The sequence below is a fragment of the Corvus kubaryi genome, unplaced genomic scaffold (assembly GCF_017639235.1).
Source record: "Corvus kubaryi isolate FWS band 111438036 unplaced genomic scaffold, C.kubaryi_AGA036_p1.0 37394, whole genome shotgun sequence".
NCBI lineage: Eukaryota > Metazoa > Chordata > Aves > Passeriformes > Corvidae > Corvus > Corvus kubaryi.
Genome location: NW_024581133.1, coordinates 2,937,546 through 2,951,178, shown reverse-complemented (window position 1 = coordinate 2,951,178; position 13,633 = coordinate 2,937,546). Strand labels below are relative to the sequence as shown.

Below are 13,633 nucleotides of genomic sequence, written 5' to 3'. Positions count from 1 at the left end.
CACTGTCATCTTGCTCTATAAATTATAATGTAAATCACTCTAGCCTTCCCAAAGGCTGATCTTGAAATTTATGAGTGTAAAACGTTTAATTAAACACTAATTATAGGATACTTAATTTTATCTCAATTCACAGTTGTCGTCATCTTAACTTTCATAACTTCAGAGCTTGTTTATTATTTCATGAGTATCCTGTTATGGAGCAAGAGTACTTGATGGCAGTTAAGGTTACATGAGTCTTCACTGGATTTGTTTTTTTGTAGTCATGAAACAGATGCAAAGTGCAGTCTGCAAGGAATGTGTAAGTTTTTTGATTATATTTGGTCTTAGACTTTTTCCAAACGAACTGTGACATTACAGTTTAAAAGAAAGTGACCCCCACTAATATATCTGACAAAGCCTTCCATGCTCACCTCAATATCAACACTTCTTTCCTTCATTTTGCTGGCTGCCTCTTTGAACCGCTGGAGGTCCATGCTGTCTCTGTGACCTTTGACACAGTGAATTCAAAAAGAGTATTCAAAATCAAAGGCAACCTCCAGTGTTCTGACCATGCCAATAGTTTGCATCACCATAGCAAAGGGTTACAAACCACCTAAGGTCTGTGTGCCTGTTTGCACTAGGAAAGGCATTACAAACACGCTAAAGTAAAGATCAGTGTAACAATATATTGATATGAGACTATTGCCTTGCCCGCACTGAGGTGTGGAGCACCACAATTCAAAAAGTAAAGCTAACGTTTTAAAACTTTACTCAAGCATATGCTCCTCACAGGAAAGGAACAAGGCCTGAATTACAGTACTTTTATGTATGCTTGACAAATGAAAGAGAAGCAGAGTTTCCTGGAGGTAGCTTTTACAACATACCCTTCCATCCTCCCAGCTGCAAGAAATACTTTTCAGAATTTTCCCAAGCACGTGGCTTTATAATGAACAAAAATCTATTTGGCTTCACAACTGAAACCTGCACGGTATCACAAGTGTTGTAAATTGTGGACAGTAAGAAGGAAGGGTATGTTCTAAATACTAGAGGTGTCAGAGGACCATATACAAAAAATCTGGCTCCAGTAAATAAGTATAGTTAGTATTCAAAGTTATTAGTGGTGAAGTACATTTAAAGATTAGATAAGAGCTGTACAATCACTGTCCATAATTTCTGTTTAGCCTTGCTTTCTTTTTTCAACCATGAGGCACTTGTAAACAAATAGCTAATGCAGGTTAACTTCTTAGAAATCCAAGTTTCACAGCAGTAGAATAAACTCTTGTCTAGAAATTTAAATTTATACAACCTCAGCAAATCTCTGGAAAACACTGAGACATTCCTAAACAACTAGGGCAAGACAACCCCTCTCTGCAGGCAACCTGACAATTCCAGATTACAATCTTCTACTAAACACTAAGCATACTTAAAGCATTATCTACTTTACAGGGATCAGTTAGTAAACCCACACCTGTATTTTGCAATGAATCTGCCACTGTTTTACCATTCAAATATGTAGGTAACTAACCAAAACCATCCACTTTTTTCCTATTAAGCAGAACTTGAGGGGAGGCAAAATGTTGTATTGAATTAAAGGACTTTGGAAGCTTCCAAAACGACTGCCCCAACATAGGTTAGCCTAGGCAACAGTGGGAGATCCCAGTTGTAACAGTGCTTAGAAATATAGTATAGGAGGAACCCTCAGCTTGACACAGATACCACAAAGATATTTGTCCAGGACTCCACCAGCCTGAGTAGTGTTCTGTAGTTACGTCAAGAAATAGACAATATTTTTGATTTATGCAATCAGAAGGTAGGAGCTTTATAATGAGTCACAATAGGTTTGTCTACAGTGCCCATACCAAATTGTACAGCTGCTAATTGCCCAAAGCTGCTATACTCAACAACTGGATAATGTTTTTCAGAAAAATATTGTCTATGTGACAGAATTATGGAGAAATTATAATTTCAGTTAAAAAAAACATTCAAGCAACATAGGGAAATTAGAGATGTTAAATGCAAAAAAAGCAGAGCAAAATGGTAGAATAAAGTCACCTGCAACCGGAATACACCCAAAATACCATACAATTCTTGGTAAGTCAAACCTTGTGGCTTAGATTTGGTCCACAGTTTATGAAGCAGTCCCATAAGGATGTTAGAACATAAATCTCGGGTTTGCAGTTCCATTGCATGGACATGCTGACTTTTGGAAAGTTCATCTTTAATAGTCAATTTTCCACGTGAGCCGCAACAGTTGACTGTTGACATCAAGTCGCCCGTTGACAAAGAGAACTTCGTTTGGGGCTTGTTCTTCGCTAACTTGACAGGGGACTGGTGAGCACATTTGTCAACTCTGCAGCTGTAGTTATCATTAGTGTCACTCTCATCATGAATAAAACCACAATTAACGTATCCTCCATTTTCAACACAAGGTTGGGTGAAAGCAAGGCAAGCAGAGCCAGAAGGAAGAGGATAAGAGCAGCTAATAATGACTTCAGGACATTCAGAATCTACTTTGTTATACTTACCCACAAAAGCACCAAATTCTACATTATTATCTCCTTCTGTAGCCTTAGAGAAAACAGTCTCTTCATGCTTTGCTGAAGATTCCAGCTGACTTTTGCAACTGGGTCGAGATGGAGTGCTAACAAAAAACTTGGCTGTTGGGGATGTTACATGTGGCATGCTGTTGGATGAGTTGCCTAATTTTTTACTTTTACTAGTGGATTTTGAGATCTCTGCAGCCTGTATTCGTTGGCGAAGTTCTGGAGGGGAAACAGCATTTGAAAATAAGGCACTGCCTGAGGAACCTGCCTCTTGGAAGTTTTTTTCTTCTTTTCGGGGAACCAGAGCCAACTCCTGACCAATTGTCTTATGCTGGACTTCTTTGTCATCTCGTATAGAAATGTTACAGAGTAAAGCGTTATTACCCTCAAGGCCTCCTTGTGGAAAAGAGCCAAAGACATTTCCAATGCTGTGCTTCTTCCACACAGATGATCTGAGAGAGCCATCCTCAATGAGATTTTGTGCCAAATGTTTTGAAATGCTCAATTCCCGTGTGATTTCATTATGAACCTTGCTGGCTTCTGAAGCTTTCTGCGCAGTCAGTGTTTTCAGAGTATCCACAGTTAGAGCAGACAGATCCTGGAGGTGGCCAATCTGTGAATCTAAAGACTGCAATGACCTTTTAATGTAGTTGACACGATCACCAACTTCCTTTATCTGAATGCACATTTGTTCCACCCTAAGAAAAATCAAATTATGAAGTGGATATGAAAGGTATTTTTCTCAATACACAAAAGAAACATGATTATAACCCTTTCTGCCCATTTAACCGGGGGGAAACCAACTCTGAAATGTCACAATGATATGACAGTATTGGACTGTTTTGTAGTACAACATTTGTACATACTTCTCAATCACAGAATGAAAACACTTATCAATAGAGAGCCTACAGCATTTTCTGAAATCTATCAGTTTCTTAAAACATCACGGGAAACTAAATAATACAATTGCCTCAATTTACGGAGTGCTTCTACAGACCAAGAAGCATCACATTACCAGTTTCTGCATAGCAATGGAAAGATACCATATAAAATTTGCATGAACACTTTATGTTCTTAAGCTGCATTTCTCCCCCCTTAAACTACATTAAAAAAACCTGTAAAAGTTCTAATTCTCTATTCAGAAATTTTACTTGTAAATATTCTACCGTTCAAATGTGACTCGAATCCTCTCCTCACTTCCAGAATGAAATTTATCATCCTTTTCATTGAAATACATCTCAACACACAGCTCTTCAAAATCATGAAGTTTCTTCTGATCTTCTTCTGTCAGGAAGAGTTCTAAAGAGAGATCAACAGTTAAGATGACACATATGTAATGAAGTTGTACAGGTGCTGAAAACTAGCAGTCACAACTCTCCAAAGGGTGTTAACAATAGAGACACAACAAAAACACCCAAACAAACCAAAAAGCCCCACCAGAGTGCCACCTAAGACCCTTCCCCTGTCATTGCAAAAAAGTTCTCAAGGTCAAAGACTGGCAATAAAATAAAATGAAAATAGTAATTCTGAGAGGATCTGTGTACAATTTTATCATTCCTTATGCTCCTACCCTTTAATCCCTTTATCTTTGAGGCAGAAGCTAGATTCCTTAGCTGGATTTTATTCTCTGTGGAATTCCCTGCCATTTTTTTTTTTTTTTAACGTTTCAAAGAAGTTTTACAGAAGGAAAAAAAAAACCTCTTCTCCATTAGCAGTAACAAGAAATCTCATCTGTTAGTTTGTATCGTAAGTTAGCTTTACTGGAGATTTCTAGGGGCTGCCATTATACTCTTGAGAAAAGCAGAGTGCTTTTCAAAAGAACTACCAATACTGAAAACACAGAAAATGAAGACCCACTTTGACTTTCTTCACAATACACATTATAACCAAGAACACGGCGCTTTTCTGACAGTTTGCTTTAACCATAGCAAAAACATTACTGCAATTTTTTGGGTAACTGTTCATACTTGGCCCATCTGAAGTCTTGTCTGTCTTCCTTCTTTTACATATACAGCAGAACAGGGAAGCCATGTGGCTAAGAATGATCAGTGGTGGAGGCAGAACAGGTTTTTCATGGTAGGCCATAATGAAATGATAGCGCTGATACTTCCACACAATGTTTGAAATTGCCTTGACTTGTAAATACACGTTGCTGAAAGGGAACAGAACAGTATTAACACATCAAGGTGGTTTTTGGGGTGGTGGGGAGTTGGTGCTGTTTGTTTGGTGGTTGTTGGATATTGTTTGCTTTTTTAACACTTTGATAACAATCTTGAATTCTGAAGCCAGTTAACTAAGAGACAAAAGCATGAACTTGTTTTCTGCTGCAAAATTATTTTTGTGGAAGTTGGAAACATGTTCAAGAGAACACCATGATCCAGAGCAAAGAGAGGGTTAAAAAAATTCTCCCATCAGGTAACATCTCAGTACCTTTACTCAGAAATAAATTACAGAGAGATCAAATTTCAAGTTTGCTGAACAAAAAAATTAATTATTTCTAACTAAACCCAGAGTTTTGTATCACACCATGTTAATTCTGCAGTCTGCCTTCCTCAGTGTTTGTGAGCTCCTTATGCTCATAAATCAAACACTTGCAGAGAACTGTTTTAAAAGAGAACTTAGTACAATTGGACTCAATCAACTGGAGAATGTTAAATGAATTTAGGAACAACAGTCAATATAAAGACAAAGAAACAATTCTGTTTGTTTTCTGACAAAGAAAAGTTACAAAATGCCTTCAAACTTCCTTGAACTTCTGATTCCCCTGACCTCACAGATGAGATGTGAGCCAGTCACATCACACACTTCCCTAACATAGCCATGGGCTTGCAGTGAGGAGGAGACAAAGACCAGCCTTGGAAACTGAAAAAACTTTCAGGAAATGGGATTGCTTTGATCTGGCATCAGTTCTTATCTTGTCCTCTTATTGCAATGAAATAGAAACTTGTCAAATTATCAGCAAAAATTAACTATTATCTATATACTCACTTGAAAAATGCAATAAGGAGATTAACCATGATTATATACTGTACAAAGAGGTAGACAGCTTGAAGAAACGGGGTCAACCATGTTCCTGGGCCACAGAGATGAGCAACTTTTTCATCAGAATTATTTGCACATACTGTGTTGGGAAAAAAAGATACAGAGAAGACATGTACATCTTTTAGATCTCCCAGCAGGTATAGACAAACACAGAAAAAAAAAAAAAAAAAAGTCACTTAACAGTTTGCAACAACCAACTATCAAGCACTGGTTCTGCAACTCAAAATGTCTCCATGCATTTAGGAACATGGCAGAAAAACACCTGAGAATGTTTCTGGCTGATACTATGCTATAATTATATTACTGGCTTTTTAAAAAAAGCATACTACACCATCACAGCCAAAATTTTGTCATGATAGCTGTGGGGCAGTATTCCAAAATCTTGCTAGGAATAGCCTTGTAAGAAATTGTGATTATGTAGTTTTCATTCTAAGCCAATCAAGTTTGATAAAAGAAAATGAAAAGTCAGGTCACATAGTTACAGAGCTGCAACCCACAAAAGGGAGAAAATCCAATGAATGGAATCAATGCCAACAGTACTGGGAATTTTGTAAGGTTTTGAGAAGACCTTATCAGAGTAAGTTTTCTCTTTACTTGCTTCATAATTGCAGTATCTTACCATCAATCTCATAGGCATAGACTTCACCAAAAATCATCCAGTATGGATGAAACACAATATCTCTAGCAAGAGTCCAAGAGGGTGCCTCATGAGGATACAGTATTGCCTTCCTGGGAACACCAAAACTAAGTAGTACAAGTGCCATAATCACCACAATGTAAAACATGTTGGCCACCTATCAACACAAAAAAGTCAGTTAATCCACGAGGTCCTAAGTATGATCTCACAACTTAAAAACTTTTCCAGTGACAGTGTACACTTGAGAAATTCTATGTATTACATAAGGAAAAGAGTCCAGGACACAAATATTCACTCAGAAAATTCTGTCCAATAAAAAGCCCTGTAAAAAAACCCCAAAACTATTGGGTTTTTTTCCTGTCCTTTCTTACAGTGTATTTAGTATCCTTGGGCAAAGGCAACTGACCTTTTCAACTTGATACTATATGTACACGAGGAGCAGCTGACAAAGAGAAACATTCCTTCCTAAATGTGCTCAGTAGCTGCACAAAAACCAGAGGCAGAGTGTTCCAAGGGCAGGAACACAGAACCTATGCCTCTTGGAAGAAATCAAAGTGAGAAATGAGCAACTTGGTGCCCTTGTTTTTAAGGAATGACAGGGCTCAGTTTTGTAGAAACCATTTTATAGAGGAAAGAAACACAAAAGGCTCCTTCCACATTCATATACACAGCTCTCAAGCTTTAAGATGCTTTTTAACATTTAGAATAGCTACTGACAGTAGAGCTAGGGTATTTAACTTGAAGTTTAAACAATTTTAATATTTTCTGTGTGAGATGCACATAGAGCACAATCTATTCCCAGTTTTCCATAGCACAAAACCATGAAGGTGGTTTAGGATGCAGAACAAGTTAAAAGTTTTGACCTAAAGAGCACAAAGGCTATAAATAGGACCTAAATGGGAGGCTGAATCAAGACAAAGCCTTCATCATATTCATTTAAGTCTCTGACATCTGAGAACAAAACAGGCCAGAGAAGGAAGATTTGCCATTTTCTTATATTTCTGTGACAGAGACAGCTCCATAAGGGAAGCCTTATGATCAGTGCTTGCTTTGGAACAGTCTAAGTTATATTCCAGCTAGCTAATTCTGCACACCAAGTTGCTATCCTGTTACAGCAGGATAAGAAACTTTTTACTATTTAAAACTATGAGAGAAGTTATAAATGGATGCAGTTGGGAAGAAAATCAGCAACAAACATAGTACTTACCATTTTCCCAATCATCATAACATAAGGGCCAGCCTGTTGATTTACAGCTAGAAAATCCAGTAATCGCACATACCAAAAAATTATATTGAGACAGTAAGTTATTCTTCCAGCAACAAAGACATAATTTTCTCTGTAAGTGTTTTCTCCAAAATTCCCCTTGGCTCCAAATCTTAATGCAAACCCAATAAAGAAAGTGACAATGGCAACTGTGTCACTGATGTTGAAGTAGTCACTGAACCACACTTTGATCTTCTGATTAATCTTCCCAGCCTCTGACATAAAAATCTGTAAAAGAAATGAAGGTCAGGACAGCTCGCATTTATTGCACAGGGACCAAGAGTGAAATACATGAATCACTAGTATTTTTATGCTTGCAAAAATAAAATAGGTTTAAGATAAAGGTATTGCATCATGTACTCTGATGCTTGAAGTTTCTTAGGTTTTCTTGTTTATAGAATAGTTTAAAGCATACTGTTTTAACTGACAAAAAAAGGCTAAAATCCCAGACTGTTACAGGCATACCTCACGAATTTTCTCAATTGCTGATGTGAAAATGTAAGCAATAACAATCCACTCCTGAACAGATGGTAATTCTTCCATTTTTACAAGAACCACAAATGTGTAGAGCATGAGGAATCCTAAGTATGCCAACTGAAAAACCAGATAAAGCATATACATATAATTACTGAAGGATCCTTTACAGATGCACATGGAATCTTTTGATGTGGTACACAATAAAAGCTCCAAGTAGGATTACAGGACTATATTTACCCCTTTAAACAGACAAGTTATTATTTATAAGGAAATACAAACATTTTCATCTTAGAAAAGGAAAAATAGCTGTAATAAGCCATTTATTGTTAGAAAAGCTTTGCTCTTATTACAGCTATTTTCCTTCAGTACAAATTCTAGCATTTCTATTACAGTGATTGGAATGAAGCTGTGCATGAACACTTCAGACTAATAAATGGTTATAGAACTCCTGATAGCAAATAATGAGATTAATTACTCAGAACAGAATTTTAAAAAACCCAAATCACAGGGCACAGCACATGCATATGCAGTTTTATAAAATCAAGTATTTCTCATTTCCTGCTTAGCAAGACAAGGGGTTTTCTGTCTGCTTTTTGCAAAGTGCTTAACATTGATTCAATCAGAGTTACATGTTGGGAAAAGAACCCAAAAACCTGTGCTACATTTCCAAATAAAATACACACTACACACAGAAAAAAACTCACCGTATTAAACCAAAACTTCACAATTGGAGCATGATAAAATGCATAAAACTTCTGTGTAATTGGGAGTCTTTTGGGTTTTGCTGGAGTCTCCATGTCATGCTTTTCGAAAGTACTGTCCAAGATCCTCACTTCTTTAAAAACCTCCTAAAATAAAAGGACTGTTAACTTCCCCCACAAAAATACATGCTTTTTGGCACTCAATTCCACTTCTGCTTTGACTTAAAAATATAAAAAGTGAGGAATACTGTTTTTAATGTCTCCCCCTGCCTCACGTTACCATTGGTATTTCATCTGCTGCAGTCTGGAAGTTGTTCTCACTGTCATCCATTGCCATTTGATGTGCATCTTGAGACTGAGGAATATGTGACATTTCAGCCTTGGTCTTATATTCCAGCAGCAGTATAGCAGGAGGGAGCAGAATACTCAGTATCACCTGGAAAAGATGAAGACTAAGTGTAAATAGTTCACAACTACATTAAAGCATCAGAACACATCAACACACAGAATAGCCTCTGAAAATTAATTATTTAAATTTCACTTGCTTGTTATTTAGGGAAAAAATGTAGAAAATAATTAGTTGTTATTACTTGTATATACACTTAAGAGCTTAGGATCACATATACAGAGTGTTTCCTGACTTGAAGACACAGGAAATGGGAAAAACCAACAAATTCCAAAATTCAAGGCTACTAGAAAGAATGTACTCCAAGCCTGAAGACAGAGACCTTCTCTGTGCACTCTGTTATTTAATCCAACCCCAGAAACTCTGGAACTGTGTATTGTTAAAGTGCATTTTAAAAGCATATATAAAGTTGTGGTTTGTGGGGGGAGAGGGGAACGGTGTATGTTTTGTTTGGGGCTTTTTTTTTTTTTTATCTTTATGGTAAAAAAATGAGCTAAGGTATAGATGAAGAGAGTAAGTGAAAGCTATTTACTGTAATTAGCCTGTTACAAAGCAAGCAAGAAAACAGTTAATCAGTTATAAAGAGGATTTTAGTAGGTCACAAGTTAAATGATGCTTGTAGGTATTTTGTAGGAAAGTTTTATTTCCTTATATTTCTAGCAACAATTAGGTTTTGGTACACCATCTCAAAGAAATATGCAACTCCCATTTTGGTTCAATTGATCTACATCAATTATCTCTGTCTAGATCATAATTGATCTATATCTATACCACACAAAGGGCACCACTGGAAAACCTGTCCCAGATTTGCCTACCCTTGTTTCATTCTGTGCCCTGCTTTTACTCAGTTCCTCCAAAATAGGATATTCATAAAGCTTTTTTACATCAAGTCTTATGTTCTCCCTGTAAAAAGCCAAAATGCATGAAACTACAGTCTTACAACAGGTTTTCCATCTGTTAAGGTTTGTTACTACTATGTTTTTAGTAGTGGATTAGTATTCACATGATCTCTTTAAGCCTCTGATTAAAGGCTACTTGCCTGTTTTTTGCCTTCTATATTTCTGTACCTTATTTGAAAAGATAATAGAGTGTCAAAAGAAGAGTTTACAACAAATATTCCAGTTTTGATTATGTTACAGGAGACTGGTTTACAGGATTTATTAATAAAAGCTATAGTTGCGAAAGCTTTACACTAACAGCATTTAAACACACACTTTCCTTCCCTTGAAACTCCACTGACCCTTTTCACACCAAGAAACTGCAACAGTGCTTACTTTGTACCATGAATTCTTCCTCATGTTCAGCCTTCCCATCCACATATCTGATAACAACATCTGTGTGCAGGTGTGTGCTACGAACGGCCGGAGCCTCGAGGACACTGCCAGCTTCAGACAAGTGGAGTTGCTCCAGTTTTTAAGTTCATATGTCAGTAATTTCATTGCCATAGTTTCATCTTGTCGGAAGGACTGCTCTAACAGCTCAACTGCCAGCTGACCAAACTCGCTAAAATGAAGGAAAAACCAACAAAACAAAATATAGTAGCTATAGAAATGACCATGAGTTCAGCGTGAATTTTCTTGTACGAACAAATTCCCAACCTGCACAACTTGAAGGGACCATTATTTGTCCCTTCTGTACAGATACACTGTAATTTGTAACTACAATATGTCAATCTGTGACTTCTGTTAAAAACATGCATGCTAAAACAGCTATTAGAACATGCACAGAGATTAGACAGAAGAAAATGGCACATTGAGTCTCCTTCTAATTTGACTACAAATCAAGACTTCTAACAGCCCTCAAGAAAGAGCAATATCTATTATAAAGCTTCTACTACAGTCCCACTTAAAACTTTTTGCAAAACAGAATTGTCTCCAAGTGTGCTAACAGAACAATTTGTGCTTTTTTCAATAAGTAGCCCACTGCTTTTATTGTGGATGCCAAGAAAATATTTTGAACAATTGGAATGTAATTTACTTGGAATACTGTTTCAGTTCTTCTGAAGTATCATCAACAAGGTCACTTTGTTTTGCCTCATATGCCATGGAGCGATACACTTTGCAAGCCACCAAAGCCTTGGCCATGGACTCCTCGCCGTGCTGCCAGAAGAAAAGGGCCATCTTCTGCCTCTTCATCAGCACTGCCCACAGCAACAGCTCGTTCAGAGGATAAGCAAAACGTCTCGTTTCTGGATCATCTATGTCAACTATTTCATCTTTGGTTCTTTTCTTTTTTCCCTCTTCTGCACCAGTGTCAGTCTTTAAAATAAAACCACAAAGTCACATTTCAAGTTGCTATATTTGGTCATTACGTAACTTGAAATAAAACGCTGAGTGATCCAATACCAAAAATTATAAAAAGAAAAAAGAAAGAATTTTGAACACTTGAAAAGCAGCTGGAACTTTTGTTTAAAAACTTAACAGTTGAGTCCGACTCATTTTAATAACTGTGAGACTGAATTAATTTGAATTATAGATCAAAGAAAAGCAGTAACTAACATACCTACATACAAAACAAGAAACTCATGGAAACTGCTTGTAGTAGTAACACATGGCCAAATCTTGCTCTACCAAGCCATGCAAGTCCCACCCTTATTACTAGAACTGTGTCAAAGATAAGCTGTTTGGTCCCTAACATAAAAGTTTATCCACAAGCCTACTATACAGAAAGAGAAACACCTTTTACAGAATCCTGTACAAAGGCTGCAGTTTAGAACCAAGTACAAAAGCAAAGTCGAAATTCCAGCTTTACCAAGGTCAGCACAATTGCTGCTACTCACACTCCCATGGCACTTGGATTTCCAGCAGGCTCCCCACTCTTAGGGTCTTGAAATAAACCCCACTGTGCTCCCCTCACCACCCCTACCTTTGGTTTGTACGGCTGTGCTGTTTTGATGAAATGATTATGGCGCATTTTTTCTTTCTTGTCTGCCCTGTTACCAAAAGACTCATGGCTTTTACACATCTGAGGAGTAGTACTTGAAGGATTTCGCCCAGATCTCTGCAAAAAGAAGAAGGGGTTTGGTTACTGAAACACTGATGAACTTACACAACAGCACAACCAGAATTTTCACTGGATATTTAACATGGTTCCTTGTTTGTTTTCATTAGTTTTAAGAAGTCGCTAAATAGGCAGTTACACTTGTTGGTTAGCATAGCTTGCACAAGAAGCTAAAATATCTGTATCCTAAGCCCTGGTGAATCTGCATCAGTAGTGTCCATTCTTCCCCTATGAGTAGGAAAAGAGGGAATCACAGAGAAGGAATTAGGATGTGCTAGAATAAGGCTGAGGAGAACAAAACCTGTTGTTTGCCCTCAATCCCAAGACAGTTCTCAGCTGCCCTCACAGCCCTTACTACTGTGTTTAAAAGAACCAGTCCATTGACAAGAAGAACAAACCAACATGCATTCAATTATTCTACAAAACACAGAGGTTTGGGGTTTTTTAATTGAGAAGAAATGTGCTGTTACCCAAGTGCACGTACCCGATTGTTCCCGCTGAGACTGTTGTAGATCGCTCTAAAGCGTTTCCTTGTATAGGTGCATCTGTAGGTTCCTCCCATCAGATATTCAATAACCAGTCCCACATCAATCAGGTTGATTTTATATCCTGGAGGAAGATTTCCCTAAGAATACAAAAGGTATTTTTACTTTTTCAAGGTATACTATTAAACTTGCTTAGAGTGTTTCTACATGTTTTATCACAGCTCTAAATAATATAAAAAAGAAGCCTTTCGTGATAAAAAACCCCTCCAACACAAAACCAAAAAAGCATCTGCATGCTCAACAGTTATTTTTAAAGAAAGACCTTCTTTTCTATATGAACTCCCCTAACAGAACAGATACTCATTCCATTGATGGGGGAGACACTGGAGGTTTTTTTGTCTATTGTTTTAACAGCCAGAATTACTCCACACTGGGAGCATCAGCTTTCAATCCCCCCAAGAAGGAAAGCAGTCAAAAGAAAGACGAAAGACAACACCCTTTGGGTTTAACATCTTTTAGGCAGCGGGGCACCAAGCATACAACAGAAGTATTGCAAACTACCAAAATGTCTGCAGAGGTAGCTTAATACTTACAATAAAAATTAATTCATAAACTTCAGATCAAATTGATAATCAAATATAAGAAATTAACCAAACCCTTTGCTTGACAGATTTTTACATTGACAGCATACCTGTTTGACATCCCGAACCAGATGAAAGAGTGTTGGGTTAGTTGGGCCTTGTTTCTTTATAAAAAAACAGGAGAAAAATTTGGAACGAGAAATTAGTGTGCAACAGCAACACCATAAGACATGAATTTACAACAGTAATTAAAAATATAGAAAGATAATTTATTATATTTATTTATATTTTATTAACTTCTCAAGGAAGCTTCTTTATAGAGATATATTAACTAAAGAATTCATTCTCTTTTTTTTTTTTTGTCAAAAGCAAATAATGAGACTGTTAATGCAAACCTAAGCCATACTTGTGTACTACTCACATCAGCTAATTTTTGGTGGAAGGTTCTTTGTTCTGTCCTGTTGGATACTTAACTGATACCAAAATTACCTTGGAATTCTTAGATCAACACCTACAGC

General features: G+C 37.1%; 1 protein-coding gene across 1 annotated transcript in view; it reads right to left on the bottom strand.

Annotated features, from left to right (window-relative positions):
- TRPM7 (transient receptor potential cation channel subfamily M member 7) overlaps positions 1-13,633 on the bottom strand; it is a 36,677-nt gene that overhangs the window by 2,560 nt on the left and 20,484 nt on the right. Inside the window, exons 11-25 of the mRNA XM_042039199.1 lie at positions 13,226-13,279; positions 12,534-12,674; positions 11,915-12,049; positions 11,027-11,307; positions 10,324-10,552; positions 8,924-9,079; positions 8,647-8,790; positions 7,931-8,059; positions 7,409-7,693; positions 6,184-6,358; positions 5,511-5,643; positions 4,490-4,674; positions 3,689-3,821; positions 2,505-3,220; positions 411-487 (exon numbers count right to left, since the gene is read on the bottom strand). Of these exons, the coding sequence (XP_041895133.1) occupies positions 411-487; positions 2,505-3,220; positions 3,689-3,821; positions 4,490-4,674; positions 5,511-5,643; positions 6,184-6,358; positions 7,409-7,693; positions 7,931-8,059; positions 8,647-8,790; positions 8,924-9,079; positions 10,324-10,552; positions 11,027-11,307; positions 11,915-12,049; positions 12,534-12,674; positions 13,226-13,279 (2,973 nt within the window). The remainder of the gene's footprint in view (positions 1-410; positions 488-2,504; positions 3,221-3,688; positions 3,822-4,489; positions 4,675-5,510; positions 5,644-6,183; positions 6,359-7,408; positions 7,694-7,930; positions 8,060-8,646; positions 8,791-8,923; positions 9,080-10,323; positions 10,553-11,026; positions 11,308-11,914; positions 12,050-12,533; positions 12,675-13,225; positions 13,280-13,633) is intronic.